The 23,269-nt window shown below is 43.2% G+C and overlaps 1 protein-coding gene across 5 annotated transcripts in view; it reads left to right on the top strand.

Annotated features, from left to right (window-relative positions):
• Positions 1 to 23,269, top strand: part of WDR27 (WD repeat domain 27) — a 293,233-nt gene that overhangs the window by 3,265 nt on the left and 266,699 nt on the right. For 4 of the 5 annotated variants that reach the window (XM_050949051.1, XM_050949052.1, XM_050949049.1 and 1 more), the window contains exons 2-5: positions 4,330 to 4,531; positions 4,879 to 5,020; positions 7,669 to 7,793; positions 17,481 to 17,594. In XM_050949051.1, the coding sequence (XP_050805008.1) occupies positions 4,337 to 4,531; positions 4,879 to 5,020; positions 7,669 to 7,793; positions 17,481 to 17,594 (576 nt within the window). In that variant the 5' untranslated portion in view covers positions 4,330 to 4,336. Of the gene's footprint in view, positions 1 to 4,329; positions 4,532 to 4,878; positions 5,021 to 7,668; positions 7,794 to 17,480; positions 17,595 to 23,269 lie in introns of those variants that run through there. The other variant, XM_050949054.1, reaches the window with a different exon arrangement.

The raw sequence follows: 23,269 nt of genomic DNA on the forward strand, positions 1-23,269 counted from the left end.
CTTTGGATTCTTCGACCATGGGATGTTCTTCCAGGAAGAAGGATTGCTAGGAAGAGATGGGATCCCCCTAACAAACCGAGGGAAGAGCTTCTTCACAGGCCGGTTTGCTAACCTAGTGAGGAGGGCTTTAAAGTAGGTTTGTCAGGGAATGGAAACTTAAGCCCTGAGGTAAGTGGGGAAGTGAGATACTGGGAGGAAACACAAAGGGAAGGGTGCAATGAGGGAGGCCTCCTGATTCATACTGAGAAAGTAGTGCAGTCGGTTAGCTATCTTAGGTGTGTGTACGTGAACACAGGAAGCCTGGGAAACAAGCAGGAAGAATTGGAAGTTCTGGCACAGTCAAGGAACTATGATGTGATTGTAATAACAGAGACTTTGTGGGGTAACTCACATGACTGGAGCACTGTCATGGATGGGTATAAACTCTTCAGGAAGGACAGGCAGGGGAGAAAGGTGGAGTTGCACTGTATGTAAGAGAGCAGTGTGATTGCTCAGAGCTCCAGTATGAAACCAGAGAAAAGTCTTGAGTCTTTGGGTTAAGTTTAGAGGTGAGAGCAACAAGGGTGATATTGTGGTGGGCATCTGCTAACAATGTTTCTCAAACTGAGGTCTGCAAACCCCTGGGGGTCTGTGAGAGTACTCCAGGGGTTCCATGGGCCCCACCGACCAACTCCTCCCCCTTCCTCACAGTACCTCCTGATCACTGCTGAACAGCTGTTCCCTAGTGTGCAGGAGGCTCTGGTAGAGTTGCCTGCCTGGGTCTAAGGAAGGCTCCCTACCACTCCTGGAAGTGGCTGCTAGGTCCCTATGGCCTCTAGGCACATGGGCAGCCAGAGAGTCTCTGCGTCATGCCCCCACCCAAGTGCTGGCTCCGCAGCTCCCATTGACCCAGGAACCGTGACCAATGGGTGCTGCAGGGGCAATGCCTGGGTGTGCGAGGGCAGCATGCGGAGCTTCACTGACCACCCATATAGCTAGGGGCCACAGAGACCTCGAAACCGCTTCCTTGGAGACATAGTAAGCGCCTCCGGGACCTCACACCGTGAACACCTTCCGTACCCCAACCCCCTGCCCCAGCCCAGAGTCCCTTCCCAGAACCCACATCCCAACCCTCTGCCCCAGCGCTGAGCCTGCCCCTGCACCCCAAACCCCTCATCCATAGCCCACACCCTCAGCCCCTTCCCGCACTCAAACTCCCTCCTGGAGTCCACATTGCCCACACACCCTAGTCTAGTGAAAGTGAGTGAGGGTGGGGGAGAGTGAGCAACAGAAGGAGGGGGGATGGAATGGGCAGGGCCTTGGAGAAGGGGCAGGGCAGGGGGTCCCTGAACATTTTAAAATCAGAATGGGGGTCCTTGGGTTGCTAAAGTTTGAGAACCGCTAGACTGTAAGGCGGATAGAAAATGGGCTAGATTGTTGGGCTCAACAGATTGCAATCAATGGCTCAATGTTTAGTTGGCAGCCGATTTCAAGCGGAGTGCCCCAGGGGTGGGTCCCGGGGCCAGTTTTGTTCAACATCTTCATTAACGATCTGGATGATGGGATAGATTGCACTCTCAGCAAGTTCATGGATGACATTAATCTGGGAGGAGAGATAGATATGCTGGAGGGTAGGGATAGGGTCCAGAGGGACCTAGACAAATTGGCGGATTGGGCCAAAAGAAATCTGATGAGGTTCAACAAGGACAAGTGCAGAGTCCTTCACTTAAGACGAAGAATCCCATGCACTGCTACAGGCTGGGGACTGACTGTCTCAGCAGCAGTTCTGAAGAAAAGGATGTGGAGATTACAGTGGACGAGAAGCTGGATATGAGTCAACAGCGTGCCCTTGTTGCCAAGAAGGCTAATGGCATATTGGGCTGCATTAGTAGGAGCATTGCCAGCAGATAGAAGGAAGCAATTATTCCCCTCTATTCCACACTGGTGAGGCCACACCTGGAGTATTGTGTCCAGTTTTGGGCTGCCAACTACAGAAAGGATGTGGACAAATTGGAGAGTCCAGCGGAGGGCAAGGAAAATGATCAGGGGGCTTGGGCACATGACTTATGAGGGAACTGGGTTTATTTAGTCTGCAGAAGAGAAGAATGGGGAGTGGGGGATTTGATGGCAGCCTTCAACTACCTGAGGGAGGAGGTTCCAAAGAGGATGGATCTAGACTGTTCTCAGTAGTGGCAGCTGACAGAACAAAAAGCAATGGTTTCAAATTGCAGTGAGGGAGGTCTAGGTTGGATATTAGGAAAAACTATTTCACTAGGAGGGTGATGAAGCATTGGAATGGGTTACCTAGGGAAGTGGTGGAATCCCCATCCTTACAGGATTTTAAGGGTCAGCTTGACAAAGCTCTGGCTGGAATGACCTTAGTTGGAGTTGGTCCTGATTTAAGCAAGGAGCTGGACTAGATGACCACCTGAGGTCTCTTCCATCCCTAATCTTCTATGGTTCTATCCCTTTCTTAGTGACTCCCAACGTTCTGGTCACTGTTTTGACTGCCGCTGCACATTGAGTGGATGTTTTCAGAGAACTATCCAGAATGACTCCAAGATCTTTCTTGAGTGGTAACAGCTAATTTAGACCCCATCATTTTATATGTATAGTTGGGATTATGTTTTCCAATGTGCCTTACTTTGCATCTGCTACTCTGCTGCCCAGGCATCCAGTTTTGAGAGATCCTTTCATAGCTCTTAACAGTCTGCCAGAGACTTAACTATCTTGAGTAGTTTTGTATCATCTGCAGATTTTGCCACCTCACTGTTTACCCCTTTTTCCAGATCATTTATGAATGTGTTGAATAGGACTGGTCCCCGTACAGCCCCCTGAAGGGACACCGCTATTTACCTCTCTCCATTCAGAAGACTGGCCGTTAATTTCTACTCTTTGTTTCCTATCTTTTAACCAGTTACGAAACCATGAGAGAACCTTCCCTCTTCTCCCATGACAGTTTACTTTGCATAAGAGCCTTTGGTCAGGGACCTTGTCAAAGGCTTTCTGAAAATCTAAGTACACTATATCCACTGGATCCCCCCTTGTCCACATGCGTGTTGACCCCCTCAAAGAATTCTAGTAGATTGGTGAGGCATAATTTCCCTTTACAAAAGCCACATTGACTATTCCCCAACAAATTTATGTTCATCTATGTGTCTGATAATTTTTGTTTTTTACTATAGTTTCTACCAGTTCTCCGGTACTGAAGTCAGGCTTACTGGCCTGTAATTTCTGGGATTGCCTCTGGAGCACTTTTTAAAAATTGGCATCCTATTAGCTATCCTCCAGTCCCTTGGTACACAAGCTGATTTAAATGATTAGTTTACAGACTGTAGTTAGTAATTCTGCAATTTCATGTTTGAATTCCTTCGGAACACTTGGGTGAATACCAAAAGGATGCCTTTTTGTCTCTCTCTTACTTTGTTGTCTAGCCACGGTGGCACTTTTTTGGTTCTCTTACTATTTTTTTTAATTTGGGGTATACATTTCAGTTGAGCCTCTATTATGATGTCTTTAAAAAGTTTCCATGCAGCTTGAAGGGATTTCATTTTTGGCACTGTATCTTTTAATTTCTGTTTCACTAACCTCATTTTTGTGTAGTTCCCCTTTCTGAAATTAAATGCCAGCTCTGCTTCCCTCCCCCAGGCCCCACTCCCCATTTGTTCCTCTTCTCTCCCACCCCTGATATTCACTGCTTCTCCCCCATCCCCCTTCTGCCCTGGTTGGAAGGGAGTCATTTGTGGAGCCATGGCTGGGAGCTGCAGCCGCCTAACGCAGGTAGGAGCCAGCCTCGACTGTGTAGGGACTGGTGCAGGTGATGACCTGGTGCCTCCCACACCTGCAGTAACCATACTTTGGGTGTCTGGTCAGGAGATTTGACTGGACACTGTCAAGTCCCCTGTTTGACTAGACTTTCTGGTTTAAAAAAAAACAAACAAAAAACTGGGCACCTAATCACCCTAGCTGTACTCCTTCTCGCTTCCCACGTGACCTTTTGATGCATTCTGATTACCCAATTTTGGGTCATGGTCTGCAGGTATATTATCTTATCTAACTTTGCATGCAGAACACTGTCAGATTTTTGGAATTGTTCTTGTAATATTGTCATTCCTCTACAAGATATTGCTGGGCACAATCCTGCAAGATGCAGAAAACCTCTTTTGTAAAACTGAGTACTCTTTATCTCCAATTGTTCAGGGTATTTGGCACTTTTAGAACTAGGCACAATGTCCAGTAATCTGTCTCTGACAGTGTTCTATACTGGATGATTTGGAAGATGGCAAAATGGAAAAAACAAAAAAATCGTAACGAGACCTTACTGCTATTCTAATGTGAAGTTTATTTCAGATATATTATGGAAAGCCCAGTGGACCTTTGTTTTACTGAAGAAGGATGTAGCCATGACATAGTTCTTGAGAAACAAGTGTTTAGATCCAAAGTGCCAGAGTCTCATGTTCAACTTGCTTGTAATCTACATTACTGTGCTTTTCCTTTGAATGGAAATGAGCTATGCATCTGGAATACTGGCAATAGCCCTGCTCATCATCAGGTAAAAACCAAAACTTGTGTGTTTAGATTTTCAGTGTAATATTCTAAAGAGCATTAAAATGGATGAAAAAAAGAAAAACGTTGGGTTTGGGACAACATTTTTTTTGCAGTGTAGGCTATTGTCCTTACTAGACTCCACTTCTTATATCTGGAATGTGTACAATTATTTGTTGTTTTGGCAAGCAGGCAGTAAGCCATAATGCAGTTCAGTAAATGGATTTTAATCATTAAAGAAAATTCCATTTGGATGAATGAGCATTGCTAGTTATTCAGATAAGTGTTAGCTGTATTTTTTTTCCTTTTTATTTGCTATGTCTTCATCATAATTGGAAATGTTGTATTTGCCAGCCATTGCACTTGGTAGGACACCACCATTCAATCACGGCACTGGCTTTTGGAAGTAAAATCAATCCACTTCTTGTCTGCTCTGCTTCTTGTGACTATGTGATAGTATGGAACCTGGATGAGTGCACAAAGAAAGCACTACAAGGTAAGGCGTTTTTATAGAAAAGTTACTTTTGAGTAGCAAGTGGTAAATGTGACTTCTTAAGGCTAGACTCTGCCATCCTTCGTCATGACGAGTAGTACCTTATTCTTTGATAGGAATTACCATGGATCAGATCAGCAGTCTTTCTCCTGAGGGAGAGGTTCGCTAGAGTACTCAGGAGAGTGTTAAATTAATAGCAAAAGGAAAGGGTAGAAAGAGGGAAAGTGTGAGTACTCAGCATAACAATGAGATGTTGAGAACAAAATTAATCAAGGAACCAAAGGACATGAAGAGAATAAATTCTTGAATTGCCTATAGTCTGAACTGAGTTCAAACCAATGCAGGGAGCCTGTGTAAGAAACAAGAGGAATTGGAATTGCTCGTTTATAAGCATAATTTCAATCTAGTTGGTGTTACTGAAATCTAATGGTATGATTCATGCTCATGGCATGTTTAACAAAAATGGTTAGAACCTATTTAGGAAGGACCAAGTCAGCCAATGGGGAGGGAGGTTGGTACTCTGTCAAAAATAGCATTACCCATATGAGTTACTTGTAACTTGGAAGAAAATTTATCTTGAATGCTTATGGATCAGTGTTCTAACAGACCTTCTCTTAACCGATAAAGAGGAACTGATCATAGAAATAAAAAATATTGGTAGTTTGGGTACAAAGGATCATGACTTGATCACATTTATAATGTGCAGGCAAAATTTAAAGTCCAGATGGTTGGGGTGTGTGTGAATGATAATTGAGAGTCTTAAGAACCTCTTACTGGATGCCCCAAATGCCACAATCAAGGAAAAAGGCCATAATGATCAAAAAATATCAGTCTGGTACAGAGGGTAAGTGAATGCAACTATGTAAAATAAAAAGTAATAACTCAAAGAGAGGGGAAGTTGATAGCACAATATATATATCTGAAGTTAGGAATTGTAGCAAATTGCTAAGGGAAGCAAAAGGACACAAGGAGACCTCTATAGCCAGCAAAATTAAGGACAATAAAAAGGAGTTTGAAAAATGTATTTAGGAAAAATAATTCTGACAATGGTATTGATTCATTACTAGATAGAAATGGCAGAATTATCAATAATGCAGAAAAGGCAGAAGTGTTTAATAAATATTCTGTTCTGTATTTGAGGAGGAAAAAAGTGTCAGTCTCATCATATGGTGATGCTAAAACTCTTTTCTTCCTCTAGAGATACTAGTGGAATGTTAAACAGCAGCTATTAAAGTTTAGACATTTTTTATAGCAGATAACTTGCATCCAAGAGTTTTAAAAGAACTTGGGCTATTAACATTGATTTCTATTAAGTCTTGGAACACTGGGGAAGTTCCAGAAGACTAAAAGAAAATGAATGTGTCTATTTTTAAAAATGTTTAATTTATAGGTCTGTCCGCCTGGTAATGACCCCGGGCAAGATAATGGAGCAACAGATACAGGACTTGATTAATCAATAGTTAAAGGAGGGTAGTATAATGCAAATCAATACATGTTTATGGAAAACAGCTGCTGTCAAACTAACTTGAAATCCTTTTTGAGAGACTACAGGTCTGGTTGTTAAAGATAATAGGGTTGACGTAACGTAACTTAAGCTTCTGTAAGGTATATGATTTAGTACCACTCAACATTTTGATTAAAAGCTGAAGTGGATTAAAACCTGGCTAACTGATTGATTGGTCTTGCAGTGTAATCATAAATGGGGAATTGTCATAGCGGGTGGTTTCCAGTAGAGTCCCACAGGGATCAGTTCTGTACTTTTTTAATATTTTTACCAATGCCCTGGAAGAAAACATAAAATCACAATTGGAAAAAAGTCTGCAGATGATACAAAACTGGAAGGAGTGGAAAATAATGAAGAGAACTGGTCACTGATTCAGAGCGATTGGGGTTGTTTGATAAACTGGGCTCAAGCAAACAATATGTGTTTGAATATGGCTAAATGTATATATCAAAAAACAAAGAATCTAGGCCATACTTTCAGGATGTAGCATTTTGTCCTAGGAAACAGTGACTGTGAAAAAGACTTGGGGGTCATGGTGGATAATCAGCTGAGTATGAGCCCCTGTAAGATGCTATGGCCAAAACAGCTAATGCAATGCTGGGATGCATAAATGGGAATCTCGAGTAGGAGCAGAAGAGGTCATTTTATCTCTGTGTTTGGCAATGGTACAACTGCTGCTGGAAGACTGTATCCAGTTTTGGTGCCTGCAGTTAAAAAGGATGATAACGTGGAGAGGGTTCAGAGAAGAGCCAAAGAATGAGCAAAGGATTGGAAAACACTCTGTTTATAGAGTCTGACTCAGAGAGCTGAATCTATTTATCTGAAAAAAAGAGAAGGTTAAAGAGTGACTTGATTACAGTCTTAGAAATACCTACATGGGGAAACAAATCTTTAATAATGTGCCTTTCAATCTAACAGAGAGAGGAATAACATCATCCAATGATTAGAAGTTGAAGCTAGACAAATTCAGACTGGACATAAGGCATATGTTTTTAACAGTGAGAGTAATTAACCATCGGAGTAATTTACAAAATGCAGTACCCATTCAGTTACTAAATTTATAGTTATGCTTTAAATTTAATACTATATTGAAGTGTTTGAATTTTTGTTTTTATGACACAATACTAATCTTTTAAAATTACTACAGGGTTAATGCCTCGAGGAATTGTTATAGGAACTCTTTTGGGAATGGTACTTTATGTACGATTTAGTCCAGATGACCAGGCTGTGGCAGTATGTGCTGGAAATCGGATATATATGTTAAATGCAAAGGTGAGTTGTCGTCTTCTCTCTTGAAAATAGATGTTGAAGATTCTAGAAACATGTTCACTTTCAAATTAAACCATACTAATTAAAAGCAACATATTTTTCGGAAAACCTAATACTTATTGAGCAAAAATATATTCATCTGCTCATAAATGACTATTAGCATGGTTTAATGCTTGATGTTAGTATATATCCTAGAAAAAAGACAATATTAAGATAAGGTTCAGAATATGTCAGTAACTTAAAGGTAGAAAACATTACAGGGATGTTGTAACTGTTCCCAAATTAAGCATTATAAACTGAGGAAATTCAGAATTAAGGTTACACTTAAAAGATATCATCATAAAGCCGCCACAGTTAGTACGTTACTCATGTGGCTACATATTAGGCTCCTAGTGTCGAGGATGCGTGTGCTCACCAGGAATGCTTTTGTGGATGTACAGTGTTGAGTATTGTGGATAGGTATCCCAGCGTGCAACTCATCATTATCCAGTGCAATGTCTTTTGGGAAGTTCTGGCAATGCGCAGTGGAGCAGAAATAGTCGTGTATGGATGACTGGGAGCAAAGGGTCAACTTCCCAGTATGCAACTTTCTCCATCCCATAATGTCACCCATATCCCGTAATTTTTGTGCTTTTTTTTTAAAATATCCCATGAACCTACATGGCCCTCCTCGCTGTTGTCCATCTTTCACAGAAGCATGGAATCTGCACAGCTCTGTACTGTTGTCATGAGCATAGCAAGCACTGGACACACAATACTCAGGTATTTGCAGAACAGCAAGAAGAAACAAATAATCAGAAACAGGATGATTTCATGGAGGACAGACTGCTGTGGGATATGGTGAAAATTCAAGGTGGTTGGGTGGCATTAATTCACGGAGCAGCTACAGACAGTGGAGCTCTGCTTCTGGGCCCAAGAAACAAGTACTGTCTGGTGAGATCACAATGTAATGCAGGCTTGGGATGATGAGCAGTGTCTTGAGAACTTTTTGGCTGAGCAAGGTCGCATTTCTGCATCAGTGTCGCACTCACTCCAGCTCTCCAGTACTGGGACATCAGAATAAGAGCAGCACTGATAGTGAAGATACGAGTGGCAGTCTTACTGTGTAAGCTTGCAAGGCTTGATTGCTACCAGTCATTGGGAAATCATTTTGGAGTTGGAAAATCGATTGTGCAGGCTGTTGACATGCAAGTATGTGGGGCCATTAATCGCCTCCTTCTGTGCAGGACTGTGACTCTTGGCAATGTGCAGGATGTAATGGATGGATTTTCAGCAATGGAGTTCCTGAACTGTGGTGGAGTGATAGACAGCATACACATCCCTATTTTAGCAGCAGACCACCTTGCCCCAGAGTGCATCAACAGAAAAAGCTACTTTTCTATGGTTATGCAAGTGATGGTGGATCACTCAGGATGCTTCACCAACATCAACGTTGGCTGGTCAGGGAAGATGTATGATGCTTGCCTGTTTAAGAGCACAGGACTGTTTAAGTTACAAGCAGGGACTTTCTTCACTGACTGGTGAATTAATGTTGAAATGCCAATAGTGATCCTAGGGGCCCAGCCTAACCGTTGTTCGCCTGGTCACCTCAATGGCACCAGGAAAAGATTCAACTACCAGCCCAGCAGATGTAGAATGACAATTGAATGTGCTTTTGGTAGATTGAAAAGTCAGTGACACTTGTTTCTTCACAAGACTGGATGTCAGTGAGAGAAATAATCCCAGTGGTTATAGCTGCCTGTTGTCCTGCATAATATCTGTGAGATAAAGGGGGAAAAAATTGCCACTGGGGTGGATGCAGAGGAAGGAGCCTCAGTAAGTGCGTGAAGGTGGAGCAGCTGTCTACTGAGCTTGAACAACCAGACACAAGGGCTATTAGAAAAGCTCATAAAATTCAGAGAGTCTTTTAAAGAGCACTTTAACAGAGAGCCACGGTAGTGTGTTGTGGTGGACTGTGTTCTACTTGGCCTTGCAGTTTTGGGGTCTGGTAGGAATTGTGTGGTGCTTGGTACACATCTATGACTATAACACTGTCAATGCACCTTTTGATTTTGTGGTGCTTGCTGTACATTTATGATTTGATTATTACACTGTTTATTCCTGTGAATTGTCGCTCGGTACAATAACAACTAAGTGAGTGCTTTCAGTACCGCTTGGCACTTTGCAGCATATGTTGTGAACTAATGAAGATAAAATATTTTCCAATAAGAATTTTATTGAGTAACAAAACAACTGCCAAAAAAATTGTGCAATTTTAAAGCCAATACTTTAAAATAATTTAAGTTCTGGTCCATTAATTTTATTAAGGGGAAAGAACATCCATGTCCGTTTTGGCTATACATACAGCTAATTGTGACTCATACCGGTTAGTGTATGCAAAGCTGTGGTTGTCCTTACTGTCCCCCCCCCCCCCCAGTGAGGAGTGGTAGGGATATGGCCCCTAATACTGTATAGAATGTTGATGGTGGTGGAAATGCTGTAATGGGGTTCTGCATGGACTGGAAAGGTAGATGAGCCTGTGCTTGTTGAATCTGTGGGTCCACAAGAGTGTGCAGCATCTGTGTTTGCTGCTGGGAAAGCCCCATTATGTCTTGGTGCATCTCCTCCTTTTTTCCTGCAGGGACTCCAGGGCCTTTCTCCTGTCGTGTTTCCTTCTCCATACAGTCTGCAGTATTCATCCTCCAGGCCTTCTGTTCATGATCTGGTGTCGCAGTGGCTTGCAGGATCTCTCTGAACATGTCATCCTGAGTCCTCTTCTTTTTCCTGGAGGGGGGGAGAGGGATAGCTCAGTGGTTTGAGCATTGGTCTTCTAAACCCAGGGTAGTGAGTTCAGTCCTTGACAGGGCCATTTAGGAAACTGGGGTAAAAATATCTCTGGAGATTGGCCCTGCTTTGAGCAGGAGGTTGGACTCGATAACCTCCTGAGGTCCCTTCCAACCCTGATACTCTGATTCCTTCTTATCTGGGTAAGACATGCTGCAGGCGCGAAGAGGGATCCCTTCAAGGGTGCAATGATGCAACTGCTAAAGTATCTGTCAGTGTAGTCACAATAGACAGTGAAAGTTAAGATCATGAATGCCCTTCCCTTGCTCCCCTAAAGTTTTAAAGACATGATTATTGACACTTGTCCTTCAAAGTGTTTGTGCACAACACCACTCACAGTACCAGCCATGATTAGTATGGCCCACCAAGGACAAGGGAAGTGAGTAGGGATTTGCTTAATTATCTGAAAGTATTTGTATAGGGCAATGGCACTGAATACTGGCACCGTTTTCCACATATGGTGGTGATTTTAGTTGAGATATCGCTTCTGAGAATAACAAGGGGACAAAAAGGACAGCTGCTGCTGGTGTCCCTTTCATGGATCCACAGGATTGGTGCTACATCCCCCAGGTTTGAAACAGTCTGTAAGAGGAACTCTTTCTGTTTGCCAGACCCCCAAGGAGTCTCATTCTTCCTCCAGGATAGACCATACAGCCTCACCTCTAGGACTCCAGCACTCCTCCTTCACACCATGAGTTCTGTTCAGCAAATCCAGCTGTGATAGATTCCTGTTGGAGACTTGCACACTCTTCAGGGATTAATGCACCTCCTGAAGCATTTGTAGTGACATTCAAACAGTGTTGCCAAAACAGGGTTTATTAGTTAACTGGAATACGGCATAGGAAGCCCTCTAGGTTAGCATCAAGAACCGAAGGTTAAAATGTAGCCCAAGTCCATTTTGGTTACCCTTGAGCCTAGCCATGTTGTAGTGAACCCAATTGTTCAAACTCTGTCTGTTTCTCAGTCTGACCTCTTTGGTCAGATCCCAGGCGAGAGCACCCCTCCTTCCAGCAGCCAACCCTTATCCGCCCACCTCCCCAGTCCTATGTTCTCCAGCTGGGGGCTGTTGCTCAATTTCGCTGCTGAGATGTGGAAATCTATCTCTTTTTGAGTTTCTGGTTGCTGGGTGTCCATTGTCGTCTTGGATTCTCCATTGATATGCGGTTGGCGTCAATTCTAAAGGCACTTGGCCTATATTTCACTAGCCTGTTTACTGCAGTGGTGCCTGCCTAAGTTATCACAGACTGGCATGAGACCATTTCATACTGCAGAGGAAGAAATAAGGCTGCCATCCCTAGAAACCTTCAGGAGAGGATTGCAGAGTACATCCATGAAAGTTTCATCAGGCTCTCTCAGGAGGATTCAAGGGACATTGCTATGTACATCAACAAACTACTCAGCATATCCCCTTCCTCCCCCAGCCTGATTTTACAGGAGAGTAAAAGCAGATAACAATTCTACCTCTTTGTACCACTACCTCTTCCAGTATGAGTAAATTAATGCAGAGTCAGTAGCTGTGTCCTGCTAAGTTGGGGGTGCCATTACTGTAATGGAACTAAACATATATATTTACCTGCAGTTCCTTCACTACAGTCCAATCAGTCCCGACAGTCGAGCACAGGTTAACTTGGCTTATAATGCTTGGTTTTGAGATAATTACAATGTCCCTATAATGTTTTTTACTACACAGTTATTGATATTTATTCTCAACCATAACTTCTTTTTAATACACAGCTTTTTATTTGGGAATTTCCTTTTTTTATTACTAAAAGTTTCATACACAAACGCTAAACAAAAAAGCCAAAGATGAATGCTCCCATGCAGTATCTCTAAGGATCTTAGGATATGTAGCAGGGGTCGGCAACCTTTCCGAAGTGATGTGCCGAGTCTTTATTTATTCATTCTAATTTAAGGTTTTGCATGCCAGTAATACATTTTAACCTTTTTAGAAGGTCTCTTTCTATAAGCCTGTAATAAATAACTAAACTATTGTATGTAAAGTAAATAAAGTTTTAAAAAAGTTTAAGATGCTTCTAGGGCTTTGAATCAGAGCCCAGAGCTGGAGCACAGAGCAGCTTTGGAGCAGTGGAACTGCAGGTTTTTGCCTGGAGCTGGAGTGGAGCTGCAGTACAGCTCCAAAGCCCTGGAAGCTTCATTTAAAATTAAATTAAAATGCAGAGAGCCCTCGGACCGGTGTCCAGGACCCTAGCAATGTGAGTGCCACTGAAAATCAGCTCGTGTGCCGCCTTTGGCACACATACTATAGGTTGCCTACACCTGATACTATATATCAGTCTTAAATGATTTTTTTAATTTGAATTTTCAAGGGCAGATACACCATTACCACAAAGTAACTAGAGTGGATCAGCTGGTCACCAGAGAAGCACAAAGCAGCCAAAGCATACTAGTAAATCTTTCCCTTAATTTGCAGTTGACTGAATGGCTTGCTGCATTAGTGAGACTAGTGCTTTGTTGCAGTTCTCTCAGATGTGTTGCCTTAATGCACAGTGGAGTTGAGGCAATGGTGCCATGGGAACCTTTCAAACATTTATGATCAAGCTAGCATGGTGCCCAACTATCACTGCTCTTTAAAGATTCCATGTAATCTAGCAGTAAGAACTGTTGACACATGTCCAGTCTTCCTCATGCTAAACCAATATAATCATTACATGCAAATTAGGTGTACAGGAAATGGTGATTGGTTGAGGTACTTTTTATGTCACAGTGGCCTCTTTTAAGAGTTACTTGAGCTATTGACCTGAGTCTGTGTAGCTTATTCAATAATAGCAGTTAGATACAACAATCATTAATAATTTTGTTTAATTACAACCTGATATCAAATATGCACAGGATTTCAATTAAATAAACAGACACAAACGTTCCATATAGTTAAAATTAAGATATTTTTTGATAAAGAAAAACTCAGATGCTACATTTCTTAAAGGACCCATTTTAAAATAGTTTCAATTCAAAGTAATAAATTTATTTGTAAATTCTCAGAAAAAAATATTCAGTACTCAAAGAGTAAGTGTGGTAAGTTTGGAGAGGATACAGTGAATTTTTCATATGAAACCAGTTGAATCACCAATTTAAGTGCAAAATAGAACTCAATACAACTTAATGGAATTGCTTGCTCGCTCACTCACTCATGCCCGTCACCCCAATCGGGGTATGGGCTGCCAACAACAGATCTCCAGAGTCCTCTATCCTGGGCCATTTGTTCTAACTGGTTCCAGGTATAGCCCCTTTTTTTGCTATCAGCCTGAAGGTCACGTCGCCAGGTGTTTCTTGTATGGCCTCTTTTCCGCTTGCCTTGGGGGTTCCACCACAGTGCCTGTCTGGTGATGTTAGTTGGCTGCTTGCGTAGTGTATGTCCTATCCAACCCCATCTTCTCCTTCTGATTTATTCCTCTGCTGGGAGTTGACAGGTCCTCTCCAAGAGGTGGATGTTACTGATGGTGTCTGGCCAGCGGATCTGGAGAATCCTTCTGAGGCAGCTATTTATGAAGGTCTGGATCTTCCTGATGGTTGTTTTGGTAGTCCTCCAGGTTTCAGCTCCATACAGTAGGACTGATTTCACATTGGAGTTGAACAGTTGAATTTTTATTGCCAAAGACAGCTCTCTAGAGCTCTAGATGTTCTTGAGCTGTAAGAAGGCTGCTCTTGCCTTACCAATCCTTACTTTGATGTCTGCGTCTGTGCCACCCTGCTGGTCGATGATGCATCCTAGGTAGGTGAAGGACTGCACTTCTTCCAGGGGCTTCCATTCAGTGTGACTGGGTCATTACTAGTGGAGTTAATCCTAAGGATCTTGGTCTTGTCCTTGTGAATGTTGAGGCCAACCTGTGATGACGTGGCTGCCGCTATGTTGATCTTCTCTTGCATCTGCTGTTTACTGTGCGAAAGGAGTGCAAGATGGTCAGCAAAGTCCAGGTCATCAAGCTGGGTCCACAACGTCCACTGGATTCCGTTCCTACGCTCGTAGGTGGATGTCTTCATAATCCAATCGATTACAAGAAGAAAGAGAAGTGGTGACAACAAGCATCCTTGCCTAACTCCAGTTTGCACCTGGAAGCTGTTAGTAAGCTGCCCTCCATGGATCACTCTACAGTGTATACTGTCATATGAGTTCTTGATCAGGTTGACCACCTTTACTGGGATGCCGCAGTGCCGAAGGAGCTTCCAAAGGGTCTCTCGATCCACGCTATCGAACGCTTTCTCATAGTCAACAAAATTGATGTACAACGAGGAGTTCCACTCTATAGACTGCTCGACTATGATGCGAAGCATTGCTATCAGGTCCGTGCGTGATCTGTTCTACCGGAAACCTGCCTGTTCATCTTGTAGCTGTGGATCGACGGCATCCTTCATTCTCTCTAAGAGGACTCAGTTGAAGACCTTCTTCCCTGGCACCGACAGGAGTGTGATTCCTCTATAATTGGCACAGTTGCTAAAGTCTTTCTTGGGGATTTTGATGAGAGATCCCTCTTTCCAGTCTACCGGAATCATTACTACTTCCCATATCTTCTCAGAGGGGGGTACAGCATTTCCATTGAAGCATCCACGTCTGCTTTCAGGGCTTCTGCTGGGATGTCATCAGGTCCAGCCGCCTTCCTATTCTTCATCATGGTGATGGCTTTTCCGATCTCATCTCTGGTTGGTTTATCGCAATTAATTGGGAGGTCCTCGTTAGCTGAGTTGATATCTGGTGGATTTGGTGGTGCTGGTCTGTTCAGGAGTTCCTCAAAGTGCTCCGCCCATCTGTTCATCTGTTGTTCTAGTCCTGTTATAGACTTTCCCTGCTTGTCTTCAACGGGATGTTCTGGCTTGCTGAACTTTCCAGACAGTCGCTTGGTAGTATCATGCAGCTGTTTCATATTACTGCTGTATGCTGCCTGCTCCGCTTCTGCTGCCAGTTCATCCACATACTCTCTCTTGTCCTTCCTGATATTCCTCTTCACTGCTCTGTGGGCTTCAGCATACTCTTTTTGAGCTTTGGCCTTTGCTGCTCTAGTCCTGCTGTTATTGACTGCTGCCTTCTTCTTCTTTCTGTCTTCTATCTTGATCAAGGTCTCTGCTGTGATCCACTCTTTCTGCTGGTGTTTCTTAATTCCAAGCACTTCCTGGCATACTGACCTAAGTGTCTCTCTCACTTTCTGCCATCTGTTTAGTACACTGTCTTCCTCTTCCTCAAACCGATCCTGTAATACTGAAAACTTATTCTTCAGCCTCAGTCCAAAATCTTCCTTGGTCTTATGGTCCTTCAGAAGGCTGATGTTGTACTTCACTCTTCTGTCTGACGTGTCTATCCAGTTCTTTTTCAGCTTCAGCTTCAGCTTCCGCTTCAATCTGGCCACCACTAAGTGATGGTCGGACGCCGCGTCTTCTCTTCTTCTAACTCTAACGTCCTGCAAGGATCTTCTAAACTTCTTGCTAATGCAGACATGATCGATCTGATTTTCTGTCGTGCCTGCTGGTGATACCCAGGTACTCTTGTGGATCCGCTTATGAGGAAAGATGCTACCTCCTATGACCAGGTTGTTAAGTACACACACATCCACAAATCTCTCTCCATTCTCACTCATCTCTCCCAGAGTGTGGGTCCCCATGACTTGTTCGTATCCTGTGTTATCAGGTCCAATTTTGGTATTAAAGTCTCCCATAAGGATGATGATGTCTTTGTCTGGGAGAATCTCTAATATTTTCTGGAGTCTGTTGTAAAAATAATCTTTGTCCTCCTCTTCACTGTCATTAATTGGAGCATAGCACTGAACAACATTCATCTTAATCCTCTTCATTTTAGTTCTGAAGGATGCTGTGATGATCCTGGGACCATGTGCCTCCCAACCAATCAGTGCTCTCTGTGCCTGCTTGGACAACATGAAGCCTACTTCCTGTGTGTGGGTGCATCGTTCTCTTCATGTCCTGAATACAGCAACAACTCTCCTGTCAACAGTCGTCTCTGCCCTGCTTGCGTCCATCTTGTCTTGCTAATTCCTAACAGTCAGGTTGTTGCTCCTCAGCTCTGCTGCAACCTGCGCCATCTTTCCTGACTCATACATGGTCCTCACGTTCCATGTGCCTATAGTAATCCTCCTGGTTGCAAGAAGGGTAATCGGCTTAGTGGCTTTCTCACGGCTTTTACCACCCAGCGTCATGCATCTTTGAATTGAAGACCCTTCTTCTTTTTCCAAGGTGAAAGTCTCTGTTGTCTCTATTGTTGGTGGTTTCTGTAGCAGGTTTATTTTATTTATTTATTTACTTATTTTTACGGGGTGGAATTGCTAGCCCCACGCCCAACGCTCCTCCTTTATCCTGACTTGGGACAGGCAGATGGCCCCAAAGGACTTCTCTGGTGGAGTTAATGGAATTGCAGTGCCTCTATAGCTTTTTTGTTGTGACCTAGATTAACACTGGAAATAAATAGTAAACAATTATTACATGATTTTGAGAGCAGGATTGGTGCCAAAAAAATATAGCATGGTATCAGCCTTTAAGAAATTGGGAGGGAGAGCAGGAGGAAGAAAAAAAAACCTCGGGCATGTTGATTTATTCTAATTACTGGGGAAGACATTAGCACAAATAAGGGCATGTAAATCCATTGAGGATAATAACAGAAATTTATAGATTAACCTCAAAGCATTTTTATACCGTTATTGTGATTGGAGAAGGAAATACAATAGACAGTGATTTTTGCCAGAGATACAATACATTTGGGGATAAGAAAACAGGATGTAAGTGAAATAGTATGTGCCCCAGTTTGACATTCTTTTTGTAGTGGTATTTTTTTAATTACTTAAGTCAGAACAAATGAAACTTTTATTTTGAAGTTTGATCTACTTTTCTTTCTTGTTCAACTAATCACAGAATGAGGCTATATTAACTGAGTTGGAAGGCCATCTGGCTCCAGTGACTGCAGCTGAGTTTTGTACATGGGAGAGAAATATGCTTATATCAGTCTCTGAAGACAGAAGCTTTAAGGTAAGGAAATTATACTCTGCTTTTAACACGTGTAGTCTATTTGGAGTAAAATGGGCATTTTCCCCCTTTAAATATTTAACATAAGAATGGCCATACTGGGTCAGATCAGTGGTTCATCTAGCCCAGCATACGATCTTCTAACAGTGGCTGGTGCCAGATGCTTTAGAAGGAATGAATAGAACATGGCAATGTGTTTAGAGATCCTTCCCCTGTCATCTAGTCCCAGCTTCTGGCAGTCAGAGGTCTAGGGATGTCCAGAGCATGGGACTGAGCACCTGACCATCTTGGCTAATATTCATGGATGGACCTATCCTCCAGGAACTTTGTTTCCCTTCTCTATGGTTTTTCCAATTCTAATATATCTTTTTTGATACGGGATGACCTGAAATGCACAAAGTATTGATGATGTGGCATTACATTTTCTGTCTGATTATTGATACTTTCCCTGATGGATCCTAACATTCTGTGAGCTTTTTTTGACTGCCATGGCAAATTGAACCGATTTTCAGAGGACTATCCACAGTGACTGCAATATCCTTCTTGAATGGAAACAGCTAATTTAGACCTGTCATTTTGTATGTGTAGTTGGAACTATGTTTTTTCTGATGTGCATTACTTAGCTTTTATCAACACTGATTCTTAATCAAGATGATATAAAACAAATACCGATTGATTCCCTGCTCCTTAGTTGAACTGGTTGGGAATTTCCATCAAAATGATTTTTTTGAAGTAAAAAATGCAGTTTCTACAAAATCAGAATCTTCCATCAGCAAAATCTAAATGAAATATTTTGCACCAGGTCAGTTTGACCCTAATTGAAATATTTCAGTTTGTTTAACTGAACAGAAAAGTTTGATGTTGACTAGTGTAAAACACAAGTGCATCTTACTATGCTGCTGCAGTACCTAATGGGAGTTTTAGTTTGGATGCTTCGTATCTCCATTCTCTCCTATGTGCAGGTTCCTTGGCCAAACTACATCTTCCGTGATGCACTGTGGTCTGCCCTTTGATCAAGTTACATGATGGGGAAATGTAGTCTGACTGGGGAGCCCAACCCATACGGAAAAATTGGAACATGAGGCAGGTTCCACGTGGTACTATGTTACCTGAGGAAGATGCAGTTTTAATGTCAAACTAACTCAAAGTCCAAGTCAGTTAAACACTGAAATAAAATGTTTCAATACAAAAATGTCAATGTTTCATTTCATTTTGACATTTCTGAATAAAATTCTTTTGTAACTTTTTTTGTTCAGTGAAAATTTTTGTTTTGTTTTTTGTCCAAATTTGAAATAAGTCAAATGTTAAAATATTGGGATGTCATGCAGGATGGAAATTCTGATTTTTTTCATTCAGCTCTAGTCCTTAATTTATCTTGGTGGAAAAAAATAAGGGTGTGTGTGTGTGTGTGGGGGGGGGGGGGGGTGGTGTCCAGATCTTGTGGAAAGGAGTACATTATCAAGAAAATACATCTGCAGAAAAAATTCCCTGTTGCTGTTTGTTAGCTCTTATTTTGGTGTCCTTGCACTGCAGTGCAGGGGTGAGTTCCGCACATAGTTCCAGGGAGGTGGCTTTGCACATCTGAAAGTTCCTCAGCCATGTTCGTCATCCCATATCTGCATCACAATCCAATCCAATCCCACCACTCAGTGCTTGTTGCCGGAGCCCAATAGTAACAGTCCACCATATGAAGCTGCTTAGTGAATGACAACATCAATCTTGGATTGTTTCTTTCCTTGGCACACAGGAGGGCAGGCACCACAGATTCTCTTTCAGGTTTGCAGCTCATGAAATACTGCAGGATCAGCCACATTGTGTTCATAATACTTATCACAAGACTGGAGTGTAGTGCAGTATCCATGCTTCCAGAGATGGTGGGTGCATAGTTTACAAGAGCCAGTTGAAAAACAGTGTGAAATGTACTCAGAAGCCCGTGGAATGGAAAAGACTGTATCATGGGATGGAGAGCCTGCCTCCAGGATGCACTGCAATCCATTCCCAGAACCCTTAGCCATAGGCGCTGAATTTTTAATCTGCCAGGGGGTGCTCCCCCCAGGCCCCAACCCAACTCCAGTCCCTTCTCCCCAATGCCCCACCCCATCCTGCTTCTTCCCATGCCTGTTCCGACCCGCCTCTTCCCCATCCAGTTCCACCCCCTCTCCAAAGCAAGCTGTGCCCTCGCTCTTCCCCACAGCTCCTCTTGATGCTGCAAAACAGCTGCTCCATGGCAAGCGGTAGGTGCTGGGAGGGATGGGGAGGTGCTGGTCGGCAGGGCCTGCAAGAGGCGCTCGGAGGAGGGGGAGATTCTGATGGGGGGCTGCTAGTGGGTGCTAAGCTCTCACTATTTTATTTTATTTTTTTTCCAGTGGGTGCTCTCCCTGGGGCCAGCTGCTTGAGCAGCCCTGGGGTTGGCCACACTGGCCACTGTAAAAGTCATGGAGGTCACAGAAAGTCATGGAATCCGTGACTTCTGCGACCTCTGTGGCAGACATGAAGCCCTCTCCATAATCTGTAGATCAGCTTGCAGCAGCAGCACACCAGAGTGACTGCTTGCCTCCATTGCATTTTGGTACATGTGCCACACCTCCTTGGCTTTCACGCGACAGTGCTGCAGGTCCCCCTGTAGCCCTTCTCCCCTATGCCCCAAGTGACCTGCTTGTAGCCAGCCCTGGAGCACCCACGGAGTCAGTGCCTATGTTTTTAGCAGCAGAAGGTGGCGATTTGTACAGTGGGATAAATACCCATGGCGTTCTGCTGTCTCTGTTGGTGCTAGAGCACCACTTGTAGACACGCTCCGCCAACACAAGGAGTGTTATGTGAGCATACAGAAGCGATGTAATTACAGTGGTTTATGATCGTCGATGTGATTTAAGTTGACTTAGGCCATGTCTGCACTACAAACTTAGGTCTGAAATGGAGCAATTACTCAAGAGGCTTCAGTACAAGATCATGAATTTTTTTAAATATAATTTCTCCCTCCTAATAAGTCTAACAAATACCTGTAGTGGCAAGCCTTGAATTGTTTTGAGACTGTACTTATATAAAAATAATACTCAAATATTGTAGCTGGAACACTAGCCACAGTTAAGGTTTAACAAGTTTTTCCATTCTAAGTCATTGTTTAGAATTAGTCATAAGTTTCTTTTGCTTTTAGATTTTGGATTGAAATTTCCTGGGCTAGTTCTATACCTGAAGAGAATATTTTTTTGAAAGCTTGTAAAACTTTGGCCATTTCAAAGTATGAGAACAGAGGAAAACACACTTTGTTCCATTATTAAAACATTCTTGTAACTTTTTGAACAGTTGTGAAATGGCTGGAGATAGAATTTAAATTAGACAAATTAAAAAAGCTGTCATTGAGGCCTGCTCTACACTGCAGAGTTAGGTTGATGTACGGCACCTTATGTTGACCTAGTAATATCAGTATGCTACAATGTTTCTCCCGCAGACATCACTTGCCCACTACATCTATTTAATATCTCCACCTCTGTGAGAGGCGAGTGCTTAAGTTAGGTCGATGCAATGGCAGTGTAGACCCTGCATTGCTCACCTACCAACTGCCCAGTTGAGCATGCCAGCTACATGCTCCAACCTCGCTCCTGCCTGGACTGCATGAGAGGTGGTGGACCTGCTCGATCCATGAGGAGAAGAGGCTATGCAGGCACAGCTCCAATCCAGCCATAGAAATGTGAACATTTACGAGCAGATCACTTGGGGAATGGGGGAGAAGGGCTACAAAGGGGACCCGCAGCATGGTGCGTGAAAGCCAAGGAGGTGTGGCAGGTAAACCAAAAGGCAATAGAGGCAAGTAGTCATTCTGGTGTGGTGCTGCTGTAGGCTGATCTACAGATTATGGATTGAGCTTCATGTCTGTCACAGAGGTTGTGGAAGTCATGGATTCACTTAATACTCCATTCAGCTCCTCAATACTTGGTCTTTCCATTAGGCCATGTATATGTTCGGAGTTCACAGGCCTCAAGCCTTATGCTAACTAAGGAGGCTAATGTCTTTCAGGATACAGGCCTGTAGGTTCCTTCCATCATTTCTGAATATAATAAAGGCAAGCTAGCCCTATATGCTACAGTCCTCCCTTTGATAGGTTCATTAACAATGAACCTATCACATAAGTTTAGGGTCTACCGCTTTGTTTAAAACCATGCTTTTTACATAACACACTAGATACAAGTAGAGGAGAATTGCCCCCTGCCCAATTAGTATATGTGCCTTTGTCATGTAACAAAATTTTGACCCTGTGACCCTGCATTTCATTTGACCAAATAACCAGTTATCAAAAATATATTATTACAATCCTGGACTTTTTGGTATCAAGTATTATTCACTATATGTCAGCCTTCTGCTAAGAGCCTCTTACTTGGTTAGCCTGAAAGGCTACCAACAATGATAACAGTGGATTCTGTTGGTACCTTCCTTCTGGCCACATAGCGGTGTGTTCATCTCAAACATATTGTATCTGCCAATGTACTGATACCGCTTTTCAGAACAACAGGCCATTGGTGGAATTTTCCCCATTTGAGTGATAAACTACCAGAGGAGGTACATTGATGGATTCATTGTAAACATTGCCTTTAAGAAGGCCTGTTGGATGGATGACCCCAAGTGACCGAACACATCCTTACCAGACTGAACACGACAAATAGGCTTTGGATGGGGGAGACAAGGTTTTGCCATGATGTAATCTTTGCTCACTAATTAAAACTCTTAGTTAACTGTGTCACAGACCCATACCTGACCGGTAGCAGTCCGGCATTACAAGCTTCCACAGAGCGGTCACCACTTAGGCCTGGTCTACACTATGTGTTTAAACCAAATTTAGCAGTGTTAAACTGAAATAACCCTGCACTCGTCCACACAACAAAGCCCTTTATATCGATATAAAGGGCTCTTTAAACCACTTTCTGTACTCATCTCCGACGAGGGGAGTAGCGCCGAAATTGGTATTGCCATGTTGGATTAGGGTTAGTGTGGCCGCAATTCAACGGTATTGGCCTCCGGGTGGTATCCCACAGTGCACCATTGTCACCGCTCTGGAAAGCAATTTGAACTCGGATGCACTGGCCAGATAGACAGGAAAAGCCCCACAAACTTTTGAATTTCATTTACTGTTTGCCTAGCGTGGAGCTCTGATCAGCACGGGTGGCAATGCAGTCCCGAATCCAGAAAGAGCTCCAGCATGGACCGTTTGGGAGATACTGGATCTGATCGCTGTATGGGGAGACAAATCTGTTCTATCAGAGCTCCGTTACAGAAGACGAAATGAGAAAGCATTTGAAAAAATCTCCAGGCTATGATAGATAGATAGGCCACAGCAGGGACTCAGCACAGTGCTGTGTGACAAGCGTAATGGAAAGCCAAAGAATCAAATGGACGCTCATGGGGGGACGGAGGGGGGACTGAGGACTCAGGACTCCAGCTATCCCACAGTTCCTGCAGTTTCCGAAAAGTATTTGCATTCTTGGCTGAGCTCCCAATGCCTGAAGGGTCAAAAACATTTTCCTGGGTGTTTCAGGGTGTATGTTGTCAGTTTACACCCTTCTTCCCCCCCTCCCCCCCATGAAAGAAAAGGGGGAAAAAATTGTTCCTTGCCTTCTTTCAGTGTCACCCTATGTCTACTGCATGCTGCTGGTAGACGGGGTGCTTCAGCGCTGAACATCAGCATC

Source organism: Gopherus flavomarginatus, chromosome 4 (genome assembly GCF_025201925.1).
Source record: "Gopherus flavomarginatus isolate rGopFla2 chromosome 4, rGopFla2.mat.asm, whole genome shotgun sequence".
Classification (NCBI taxonomy): domain Eukaryota; kingdom Metazoa; phylum Chordata; order Testudines; family Testudinidae; genus Gopherus; species Gopherus flavomarginatus.